This window comes from Drosophila albomicans, chromosome X (assembly GCF_009650485.2).
Source record: "Drosophila albomicans strain 15112-1751.03 chromosome X, ASM965048v2, whole genome shotgun sequence".
Lineage (NCBI taxonomy): Eukaryota > Metazoa > Arthropoda > Insecta > Diptera > Drosophilidae > Drosophila > Drosophila albomicans.
In genome coordinates this window covers 2966797-2979442 of record NC_047627.2, presented here as the reverse complement: position 1 = coordinate 2979442, position 12646 = coordinate 2966797, and the positions used below count along the sequence as shown (strand labels likewise).

Below are 12646 nucleotides of genomic sequence, written 5' to 3'. Positions count from 1 at the left end.
AACTATTTAAAAATAAAGATAATTATGAACAATTACCATAAATTGCTCAAACACTTATTGGTAGGAATTTCATGGCTAATCTAATTATGAAATAGCCTAAGATGATGTGTTAATAATACATTAATTAATATTATGCATTATATTAGATGCACGTGAGTGAGCATAACTAATTATGGCTTTGTTTCGGATTCTAGATTGCAATTTTAACATTGCATGTTAATTCGACATGTTTGAATTTTCTAGAATCTGTAGGTATAACATAGTTCCGTTGTACTTGGTTCCACCATCAACTTCTTGAGAACAAACTTAAACCGCTAATCAACGAATACATAACATAGATGAGTAAAACAAAAGCAAAAGTAATAATATCACAATCTTATAAGGCTTCTGTAAGCGAGAAGTTGTCATTTATTGCCTGAGGTACAAACAATTTTTCGTATTCATAAAACTTATCTGAAGCTCTATCTACTATTATAACAATATATTTTGAGCGTGACCAAAGGCAATAAAATAACTCTGCTATTTTTTAAGCTAGCTAAGATTTTATGTGCTTGATGAATTTCCTCAAATTTTATAAGTAATTGATTCTAAGAGGGTAGCATATTTTTAATTTTATTAATGGGTAAAGCCTATATCAAGGGACTAAGTATTGGAATCTCTGTAATTTGAAGGACGATTTTGACTACTTAGGCACACTTTAATTGACAAATATCCTGCCAAAGACCTTTATACAGATATTTGAACATTCTTGGCCACATTCTGTCTGTTTCTTTGGAGCCCAGTGTCAAGCGAAGCGCATTCGCTAGAACTACTACTCTTCTATGATCCCGGACTGAAAAATTACACGTGTGGAATTTTTACATGACCCCATATTTACTTATGTCGATCGATAGATTTCCATGCTTAAAATCTGAAATTTTATAATGTTAATTTGTAATAAATAACGCAGTGTTCTAAATAATTTTTATTATAGCATACATTTGGGATGTGTCCAATTTGTTGATAGGACGCCAATGTGCAATATTTTGTAGCATACTTTCGGGCTGCAACAATTTAAATTGTCGTTGCGAAATCTAACCATAGATGGCGCTGGTAAGTCTGCAGGAGACTTTGCCTTGTTGCTGACTTTTGTACGCCTGGTATTTAACCTAATTTGTCATTCCTTGAAGAAACCCTGTGGGCCACTTCAAATATCAGGGGAACATGATAGAATAGCAAGAGGATTAACACTTCTTTTGTTTTCATTAATAAGCATTTGTCGCAAGTTTCTGTTCGCCTCGTGTTTTACGTGATAAACTGACACTTTTTAGTTGTTCGTGGCGTCTTCAGAAGCCAACAGAAATCTTTTAAGAAATTTTTATCCAATTCATTACAAACTTTCCGTGCGACAGCAGATAAACCCAAGCGAACATAGTAGAGTAGCATATGTATTTAAACCAAACACAAAAAAAAGTTATAATAAATGTGCAGCAAATAATTTTAATTGCGTCAATAAACCATAGACAGATGGTACCACACAAAACAGTAAGAGTATTTTCACTTGGTGTATTTTTACAAGGGCTATCGACTTGTTAAAGGACATTCAAATATTCTTCAATTTTCAGTTGAGAGTTTCCTAACACTTATCTATTAAGTCGATCTTTGCAAATGATAAAGTAGAGAAAAAATCAAATATTATATACATATGTATGTTATAGCACCTTTTCAATTTGTGATTGTTTTTACATTTGTCACTTCTATCCTATGGAACTAGGTTTTGAAAGATTTAATAGCAAAAGTTTTGGAACAACTTTTCAACTGTTGGGAATGTTAAGATTTTCACTGCAGGACAACAAATTTTGTGTTGCAAGTTGCAACCTAAAAGCATGCTCTAACATGAAATAGCTCTAGCGCCATCTATGAGTTTGTGTGTGGCGTCATCTGTTGAATCGACAACAGTTGTTATAACTCCACATTGGTGTAGCCATCTATGAGGCAACTGTACAACTTCAGTTTGCTGGCGTCCTCTTGGAGTCACTTGCAAACAGAAATGGCGAAAATGTAAAATCCTTCATTGAACAAAAGATGACGGCACTTGGCCTGTTTTATGACCTGCTTTAAGTGATGGTTGCAATTATGCTTAAGTGGCATCCGCCGCATTACGCAATAATAAAACAGTGTGTGATGCGGGCGACACAAACAACAAATCCGCATGCCTGATGTTGGACATCAGGTATGTGCGTCGGACAGGCAATAAAACAGGTAGAAAGACACGAAATCCGTCAACTGAATCAATGAGCAGAAATTCCTAGGGATTTCCAGGCGAGGTTGTCATTCATGAAATATGCCATCGTCGCGTCGTCGCATTCATTGCGCACATGTGTTGTCAATTACCTAGTCATAAGTTGGTTGGTTTTACCTGTCAGTTAAACAATCCTGGCGCCTAAATCTCTTTTTTATCAGGTAATCCCATCGGGCAGGGATTTTCCTAGCGACAACGCGAACGAATGAATGAATCTCTCTTGCGGGTATAAAATCAACTGCACATTGTCAAAGGCCATTTAGAAGCCAAGGCAACGTTGTCGCAAACAGTTCTCTCCGCCATGAACACCTCCGTCTCGTCTCGTAACGCAACTCTTTTGCTCCGCATCAGTTGCCTCATCTGGTTGCTAGCCATCGATGTGAATGCCGCTGTCAGTGCCAATGCGCTGAGCGCCAACAGATTGCTAAAGGAGCCCCTGCCGCTGGCACTTCAAGTGAGGATTCGACAGTGTCGCCAGCGTTGCTATCAACAGACTCTAGCGGAGCAAACGCCGCCAGCTTTGTGCCGAAGTCGCCCCGATTGCTACATGTGCCACGACTACTGCCGTGTCCTGGTCATCGCTGAGTGGAGTCTGGCCGCCGCCATGTGTGCCGATCGTAACTTCTGCAGCCGTGGATGCCGCACCGCCTGCCAATTCCATCGTCACTATACGACGTCGAAGGGCGGTGATTAGATTGAGTTGACGAAGTAATTGTAGAATGTACATAGATGTAAATAGTGAACGTTGTAAATAGTGACTAAGCTCTAAGTTGATATGGCTAATAAATGATCAAAATTAAAAGCACATTTGTTGTACACACTTTATTCGATCCTCCCTTCAAATCGGGCTGCACAAATTGGCCAAGCTGTTGCTGTTGCTGTTACTGCTGCAGCAGCTGTTGCTGGCTGGCTGGCTGGGTTTATTAATCAGCAACGATGATGACGACCACGACCATCTCCTGACCCTGTCACAAATAATTCAAGTCTTGCAAAAAGTGAGCAGCACAATGAAGACATTAAATACAAAATGTTGAGCGCGCATAGAAAAGCATGCAACAGGTGGCCGCCAGTCCATGCAACCGTCTCTGGGAGTTTCTTCGTTTCTTTCTTTACTTTTTACTTTTTCGAGCTTCAGTTTCAGTTTCAGTTTCAGTTTTTTATTATTACTTTTCGTTTTGGCCGGATATTGGCTGCGCCTTTTCGAGCGCAGCATATGGTCCCTCGATGCCAGCATATCGATAAGATCCTCCTCCTCCTCCTTCATCTCTTCCACCTCCACCTCCACCTTTAACTTGGTTAGCTCCTCCTGCCATTCGTTCACTCTCCACTCTAACGGTTCGCTGTGTGCCACAGCAGCCAAATGCATAAATATTTGTGTCTCTCTTGTTTGCCTTAACACCTAATTACATAATTGGAGGCAGCTTCGCCCCTTCTCTGACTGTGGCTGTGACTGTGGCAGACACCCCGCCGTTTCAGTTGTCACATAAAGCAGCGGCGAGCGCATAAAAACCCAGCGATGATCGTAAAAAAATCGATTTGAAGTCTATAAAAATCATATCATACAAATTTTTATATGCCATGCGCATTTAAAAATGTCACAAAACCAAGGAGACAAACTGGCAGCCAAAAGACCTACATTAAGAAAGACTCAACGAGAGGGAGAAAACGTGTCTTCAGAGGAGTGCACGAGGAGAGAAGAGGAGAAGCCTAAACGGAAAGCGTCAACTCTATTCACAAAAGACAACAAAAGCATCGATAACAAGCCAACGAAGCCAGAGACAACAGTTAGTTACGCTAACCTATGTAATACCCTAACTAGAAGATGAAAACTACTAGCTAAAATATATATTCTGGATATTTCGAAAATACATTTTTATTCAACTAACTCGAAATAGAAATTTTCAAAGATACTAAATATTTTGTTCAACTAACTCGAACTAGATATAGAAAGCTATTCGCTAAGTTAATGCCAGTGCATTTATATAGTATTTCATTATCCAATTTCAAATAAAATACAAATATTTATACTAATAGATATTCCACAAATAATAATAGAATAAAAAATAAAGCTATTCGCTTAAATATTGTTTCTATTTGCCGGTTAATTTATGAAGAATTTAACAGTTAAATAACAGAAACAAATATTTATTTACTTTATATCACAGTGTCTAGTTAACAATTTAAAATACAATTTATTTGTATTAAAACATTTGTAAGAAATACATCTCAATTTACTATAAAGTGCAGTCATATAAAATAAAAATATTTATAGTAACAAATAATCGAATTAGAAAAAGAACTATTTTCTAAAATTGTTGATTTACTATACCACATAAAATATCACAATTCCTACACAGAAAAAAGCGTGCTAAAATTAATAATAAAATCTTTAATCTTTAATCTTAAAATGCAAATTGTAAATAATAATTTTGATTTTATGGTAGATCTTATTTCAAGTGTTTTTATTTAAGATCGTAAAAGTCTTAAGTCAAGAATTGTAATCCAATTTAAATTCAAAACTATACGAAGAGAAAAAAATGTAAATCACAAATCTTGATTTTAGATATAGATCTGTTTCAAAAATATAGTACACTTATTTATACATAATACAAAAATATATTACTTGATAATTGAAAACAACTTTTTATTTAAATAACTGTAGCTATAAAACCATAAATCGTTTAAGTATTGCATGTATTTATTAGTTTAATTTATACTCCATTTTATAGTGTCTAGAAAACCATTTAAATTAAACAATTTATATTCAAAAGTATTTCAGAAACAAATATTTATTTACTATACAAATATTTATTATATATATATTGCTAATATAAATATAAATAGTATAAATTTCTATCCCAGTTAATTACTATTAAATTCATTTGGTCAGCTATTTATCTGTTTAACAACTTGTTCATTAAAAGCTATCTTAAAATATAATTTATTATTCACTATTAATTTAGAGGTATTTTTAACAATAATGCACTTTTTACCAAATCATTCATTCATTTCTGTATAATTTATTAGCTCAACTATTTACCATAATAATAATAATAATAATAATAATAATAATAATAATAATAATAATAATAATAATAATAATAATAATAATAATAATAATAATAATAATAATAATAATAATAATAATAATAATAATAATAATAATAATAATATTAATAACTATATTATAAATAATTTTGTATTCTATATTTCATATTTCTATATTGAACCTATGCTAGCAAATTGCTAGAAGAGCAGTGTAAATATTATATATAGTATTTTATTAATTGCTGCATTGAAACATATTTTCGATTTACATAAAGAGATCACAAAATTATAGCTCTCTATTATATTTTTAATCTTTCTTATATTAGTCAGAATAAGTTCGACTTGTATAACTTTTTATTAATAGACAGCTCGATAAATTTAACAACTCTTTTAAAATAGCATAAACTAAATTGAAGTACGAAATTAGTATTCGAATTTAATTATTTTTTTGTAAGTCTGTCGAAAGGAAACGTCAAGATCATCTGATGTGAAACTCTGTTTCTTTCGGTCGAAATGTATGACAAAGTGAGTGAGCTTGCTTCTCAGAGAAAGAGAGAGAGAGAGAGAGAGAGAGAGAGAGAGAGAGAGAGAGAGAGAGAGAGAGAGAGAGAGAGAGAGAGAGTGAGGTTGTTGGGTCGCAAAGGGCAAGCAAGTTGGGGGAGAAACGCTGAGTAAAATAGAAGAAGAAAGCATTTGGTGAAGTGAAAAAGACTAAGCTGGCTTTTTGAAAGCAAATTAAAAGCCACGACAAATGGCCTAAGAGAGATGACAAATAAATTTCCCATTGTGCAACAGGTGCTTAAATATGCAGTTAGTTTGTCTAGTGCAGTCCAGTCCGATCCGTCTGTCTGTCTGTCGGTCTGTCCGTAGGAAGAATTGAAAAGTTTCCCGATGATGCAATAAATTCACAGATAAATTTTTATTTACGATTGAGCAGAGAGGAAGAGAGACGATACTAGAGATGGCGATACTCGTAGATAGATTGAGACAGACTGTCTAGTCGCGCTCTAGACTGTGCCGCCGCATTGGGGCATGCAACGCGCGACTGCGAGCGTGGGGCAGCTCTTTATTGAAATACTTTTGCGAGTGATGATGATGTTGCGGGCGTGTGGATCACGACTGTCTGAGAGAGGGAGGCAACCAACTCGACCGATATATATTAATTAATTATAAAGCAAGCAGAGAAGGGAGACAAGACCAAAAGAAGACAAAGAAGACGACGATGAGAAGAGGGGCATAACGTGCACGAAGGTGAGAAATCAATTTTCAGTATCTCGCTTTGTGCTTAATACTTTTTCCAGTGAAATGCGCCGCTGCGTTCAAGGAGCAGGACCAGCAGGAGGCAACCGAAGAGAGAGACAAAGAGAGAGAGAGAGAGAGAGAGAGAGATGAGCAGCGCCTGGGGCCATCAATAGGCAGCCAAGGCAGCTCAGTGTCGTCAAGAGCGAGAACCCGAAGCCGACCTCAACTCGAAGTTGAAACTGAAGCTGAAGTTGAAACTGAAGCTGAAGCCTGGGCAGCCCCGGCACGTAAATTAGGATAACAACGTGAAACATAATTATTACTTTGGACAGATATGGCAACCTCCAATGCGCCTGCGTTTCTCAACTTCAACTTCGACTTCGACTGCGACTTCAAGTTGAAGTTGAGCCGCGTTTTTATTTTGCTTTTGTGGCCCAAATAAATGTATTAAAGTTGGTTAACGCCTTCATTTTTTGTTGCCAGCAGAGCAGAGCAGAGCAGAGCGATCCATGGGGCATCCAGTCAGTGATCCAGGCAACAACGTGCCTCAAAGTAGGTGTAATAAAAAATATGAATTGTTGTTGTCTTAAGCTGCAACAAGAGAAGCAGCAGCAACAACATCATCAACAACACCAACAACAACAACAACAACAGGTTGCAGCCGAAAATCATTCAGTGCTTTTTACGAGCTGAAAGTTTTTGCAGCCGACTCGACTATTCGTATTCATATTCACACTGAAAAACTGACACTGACACTCACATAATCGCATTCACATATTCACAGTGGCATTCAACAGCGTGTGAATCACTTTGGACTGACATTTGGCCAAATTGAATGAGTCGCAATAAGTGCAGACTGCGACAGAGAGAGAGAGAGAGAGTGAGAGAGCGGCATTCATTCACTTGCGTGTGCAGCTAATTGAATATTAAATGAATAACAACTGAATAACTGATTGAATAACAGAAGAAAACAGCAAGAGGGCAAAAGAGAGAATGATAACTCGATTTAATTAGCTGAAATTTATGACTGTATATTCGTGAGTGCTCTCATGGATTCATGTATTCACAAATTCGCTAATCTGATTAAGAGACGAGTGTATTCGTGGGCTTGTTAAATCATTTGTGAGTGCGAAGGCGTGTTTTTCTAAATATTTTTGAAATATTTATGTTAGTTTCTACCCGAATTAATAAGATATATATCCGTATCTCAGAGACTATAAGAAAAAGAGTTAACATTTTTTGTAATGCTTGCACTCAGATCAAGTTTGCTTTAGATTATCGGTATATTTATTCCAGAAATAGTTTTCGGTATATTTTAGTATTTTAAAAATATATACATATTCTTGATGAGCGTCAGAAGACTGGACAATATATCCATGCCCGTCTGTCCGTACGAACAACTTGATTTCATAGACTAACATATTATATAAGAAATCGAGTTGAAAATTTTTGCTTCGATTTTAGGTATATTTTTAATGAAATGGTATATTGAAATACCAGAAATAGATTCCGGTATATTTTAGTATTTTAAAAAAATATATATTTTAAAAATAATACCCAGCCTTTTTTGTTTTTGATACCCGCTACTCATAGGGTAGAAGGGTATTATAACTTTGTGCCTCCCGAAAATATATGTAACAGGCAGAAGGAGGCATCTCCGATCCCATAAAGTTAATACATTCTTGATGAGCGTCAGAAGACTGGACAATCCATGCCTTTTGAAAATTAATGAAATAGTATATTGATATACTACAAATAGCTTTTGGCATATTTTAGTATTTCAAAATATATATATTTTTATAATGTTTATACATCCTTGACTTGACAATATATACATGCCCGTCTGTTCGTACAAACAATTTGGTATATTTTTAGTGATATGATATTTTGATATACTAAAAATAGCTTTCAGTATTGTTTTATTATTTTTGGTATTTTAAAAGAATAATACCGCCCTCTTTTGCTTTTTTGAAATATGTCACAGTCGAGCACACTCGCCTGTTGCTTTCTTACTCGTTTTTATGTGAGTGTATTCATATATTTAATGTATTCAATAATTACTGAGTGAATGAGCTTATTTATTGAATAAAATGATGTACTCATTTATTTGATAATTATTTTAGTTTAAATAAACATTCAAATATATAAAACAAAATTAAATTATACTGTAAAATAAATTTAGAAATAAAAAATAATGAATGTATTCATGAGTGATGCAATTAATAACACGCTTTTGTTGAATTGATTGAATTCGGCATAAAAGAAAACAAGGACGCGCGTCGCAAATTGGCATTTGATCCTTGGGCTCATCGAGTAATTAACGCGCAGCGCTTTGCAACAACAACAACAACAACAACAAGGAGGACTTGCAACCGTGTGGCAAGACAACATATAAAGCTGGAGGCTGGAAGCTGGCGGGGTGCCCCAAACTCGCATCGAGTTGGACGAAGGAAATGCCACGAAATTGAAAATGCAAAACGAAATTGGCATCTGGCAACTGGCAACGGGTAACGTGCAACAAGGAGGCAGCAAACGGAGTGAAGCGGAAACGTAGGCCGTGCGTAATGAAGACGTTAAGCTGGAGCTGAAGACAGAGGCTGCAACTCGAACTGTGTTTTGGGATTGCGAGCGAGACTCGAAATGAGACTTGAGCTTGGGGACTGCGTCTTCGACTCCAACTCCAACTCCAACTCCAACTTCGACTCCGACTGGGGCTGCGAGGCATGCGTCTTATTGCAGGCTGCGTAACTCTTTTAGCGGCGGCTCGTTTTGGTTCCGCTTGCATGTTAACTGAAAATTCGTATGAAGGCGAGAAATTAATGAATCATTCACACCTGCATGACGGATTGTCGGCATTACTCTCTCGCTCCTTCTCCTCCTTCCTCTCACTCTCTTTCTCGCTCTCTCCCTCTCTCTTTCTGAGTCGTCCTCAGCCAGTTGAGTCGGAGGGCGCGTCGCTCCTGACGCTTCTGCCGAAGGAGTTGCCTTCTAATTTATTTGCCTGATGTGTGTATTACATTTGTGGCAAGTCTCCTCTGCCCTGCCTCTCATGCCTGCTGTCCCTGTTTCTTCTGACTCTTCTCTCCCCGCTGAGACCATGCTGATCGCACAGTTCCCAGTTGCACTCGCAGTCCCAGTTTCACTCGCAATGTTGCACGTTCTTCCACCGATCCCGGGACGTGTTGCATTTCGTTAAATTGCCTCTCGGCAATGCAGGTCGATGAGGCACACAGCACAGCACAACACTATGACGCTGACGCTGAAGCTGACGGTGCTGCTGCCTGATGATGCGTTCAGCTGAAGAAAATATCTGTAAGATACAGTTGCCCGTTTGCCCAGGCACAATGGCCGAAATTCGAAAGTGCCACAGCGAAAATCATCATCACATTCATTGCTGGGTCGCACGTGTCAGAGCAGTGCTCACCTCCTTTTCCCTCCCCTTGGACACCACAACATCGTTTGCACCTTGAGCATCGGACAGCCCTCGACACCTCGACTTAACCTTTAGCCCATTAATAATAAAGGGTCGTGATCCCAGAGCGAGTGTGGATTGTGGATTTGTGGTAAATGACAGTCCAGAAATACAGATTAAGACTTGCTTAATCCTAGTGCAGTTATACTATCGATTAAGAGTTTAGTGTTTATCGATATGTTTACAATCGTCAAGATAGTTAATATGTGAAATACTATCCATGAAAGTTGTATATTTATCGAAATGTATGTAATAGTAAGGATAGTAAAGTAAGTAAGTCGTCTATTTATCGATATGTATGCGATAGTAAGAATGGCTATTAGAGTCGATATGTATGCGATATAGTAAAAATAGCTATTAGAGTCGTGTATTTATCAATGTGTATAAAATAGTAAGGATAGCTGATATGTGAAATACTATCGATGAAAGCTGTATATTTATGTATGTGATAGTAAGGATAGAAAAGTTTGTAAGTCGTGTATTTATCGATATGCAAGGGTAGGGATAGATGTTAGAGTCATGTGTATATCTTAATGTGTGCAATATTAAGGATATAAAATATATAATATATAAAATATATATATAAGTCCTGTATTTATTGATTAGTATGCAGTAGTAAAGATAGTTAAAATTTGATATTCTATCGATTAAAGCCTTGTATTTTTCGATTTGTTTTCAATAGTAAATATAGCAAAAACATGTAAAAGTCGTGAGCTTATCGATGTGCATGCAATAAAAATAAATAATGAAAAGTAATATTACAGTGCTATACAATAGATATGCATGCGATAGTAAGGTTAGTTATTTTTGCTAAACTTCATCCATAAAGTTTTGTTATGCCTGCAAAAGTTCGTAATGTGTTTAACTGACTTTCACTATTAAAGCATTTACCTTAACATTCAATTAACCTTATTCAATAAAATAATTACTGCTGACAAAAAAGCCTCGACAATTTTGACATATTTAAATCGTTATATATTGTGTGCAGTTTCTTTTATAATGAATGCGTTTTATTGAAGCACATTCACACCTTTTTGCGTTTATTTTTGTCATGTTCAGATAATAATGATTTCTATTACCTTCCGATCTGAATGATTCCAGTTATGGATTTTTTAAATGTTTTCTTATTGAAAATACCTTTTTGGCACTAATTTTATAACTTTAATGATTTTTTTTAGACATTTTCCTCTCTCATTTTATTTACAATCTGTCTTTTTATACAATAAGTAAGTAAATAGTATAATTCGTATTAAGTTAACATACTATTTTTGTTTTCCAATGAGCCCTGCTTTTTAGACATGTACATATAATGAATGAATCGATTAATTATCAAAATTCCCTTATTTGTATCGAAGTGTTATCGAAGGAAGTTGTTCAATGTATTCGCTGATTGCACAATGCACCCCATGGTTGGTGGCAAGCATTTTTTGGTTGCTTTGGGGGCTTCAGATTGCGGTCCAGCTACAGTACGAGTGCATTGCGTGCTGCGTGTGAACTTGATGGATGCACTGCCTTCGCCTTCGCCTTCGCCTTCGTCTTTGCCTTCGCCTTCACCTTCTGCTGCATTGCCTCTTCTTTGCCATGTTGCACTGTTGTACTGCTGCAGACGCTGGGGGCACTTTGCTGGAATTAAAATGCAAACACATTCTTCGCACTCGCATTCACCAAAAAAACAAAAAAAAAAAAGAACCATGAAAAAAATGCAGAATTTTGCATTTGTTTCTTCTTGGATATTTTTGGAGGAGGAAAGAAATTTCAACTAACTGTCAATTCAATAAAAAATGTGACAGTTTCACTTTATTTTTCACAGTACAGGGAAAAATAACTGCCAAATTTTATAATTAATCAAAATAAATCGCAAAAAATATGCTTAAATTATGTACTATTTGTTTTAGTTTAGCAGATTGTTAATCAAAATGAAAAATCTTTTAGATAATTAGTATAAAGAAGGTGAAATAATTGAGAGTAAATAAGTTTTTAAACAAAATATAAATTTGGTTTTTTGATGAAAAACTTTGTCGGGTTATTGAATATTTTTTTTTTTTTTGTTGAGAGAGTTTTTTTTATCGGAATTTAGTTTACCGTTTTCATTGTTTTTATGCTCGTTGCGCATAGAGTAGATGGGTTGACAATATAGTATATTTTGTCCTCTATGGTATATTTTGAATGTTATGTCGATATAAAAAATATAACCTTCGACATTTTCAGTATTCAGTATTTTTTCGGTATATAAATATTATAAATTGTGTGCATATTTTTAATGTTATATCGATATACCAAATATTGCCTTCGGTATTTTTTCATTTCACTGTTTTAACTTTTATTAAAAAAATGATCAGATATCTCACAGCTTTCTAACTCGTTTTTTTATTTTTTTTTTTAATATTTTTCTCGTTTTACTTAATATTTTTAATATGAGAGATAAATTCCATGCTGATGACATTTTTGCAGAAAGCTAAATAAAAGATTTTTTTATTCTGTTTTGGGTTGGGATTAAAACACTGCTTGCGATAAAAATATATAGTAAATTTTATTGATGGGCTCGGAGAATAGTTTCTTCAGCGCCATTTAATCGTAGGCCTGCCTCCACGCTTCAAAGTGTC

The 12646-nt window shown here is 35.6% G+C and overlaps 1 protein-coding gene across 1 annotated transcript; it reads left to right on the top strand.

The window, feature by feature from the left end:
* The first annotated feature begins 2444 nt into the window (after positions 1–2444).
* On the top strand, positions 2445–2976 carry LOC117577992 (uncharacterized). The gene has a single exon (XM_034263089.2). The coding sequence runs from the start codon at positions 2583–2585 to the stop codon at positions 2973–2975; it is 393 nt and encodes a 130-aa protein (XP_034118980.1). The 5' UTR covers positions 2445–2582; the 3' UTR covers position 2976.
* Positions 2977–12646: the final 9670 nt, after the last annotated feature.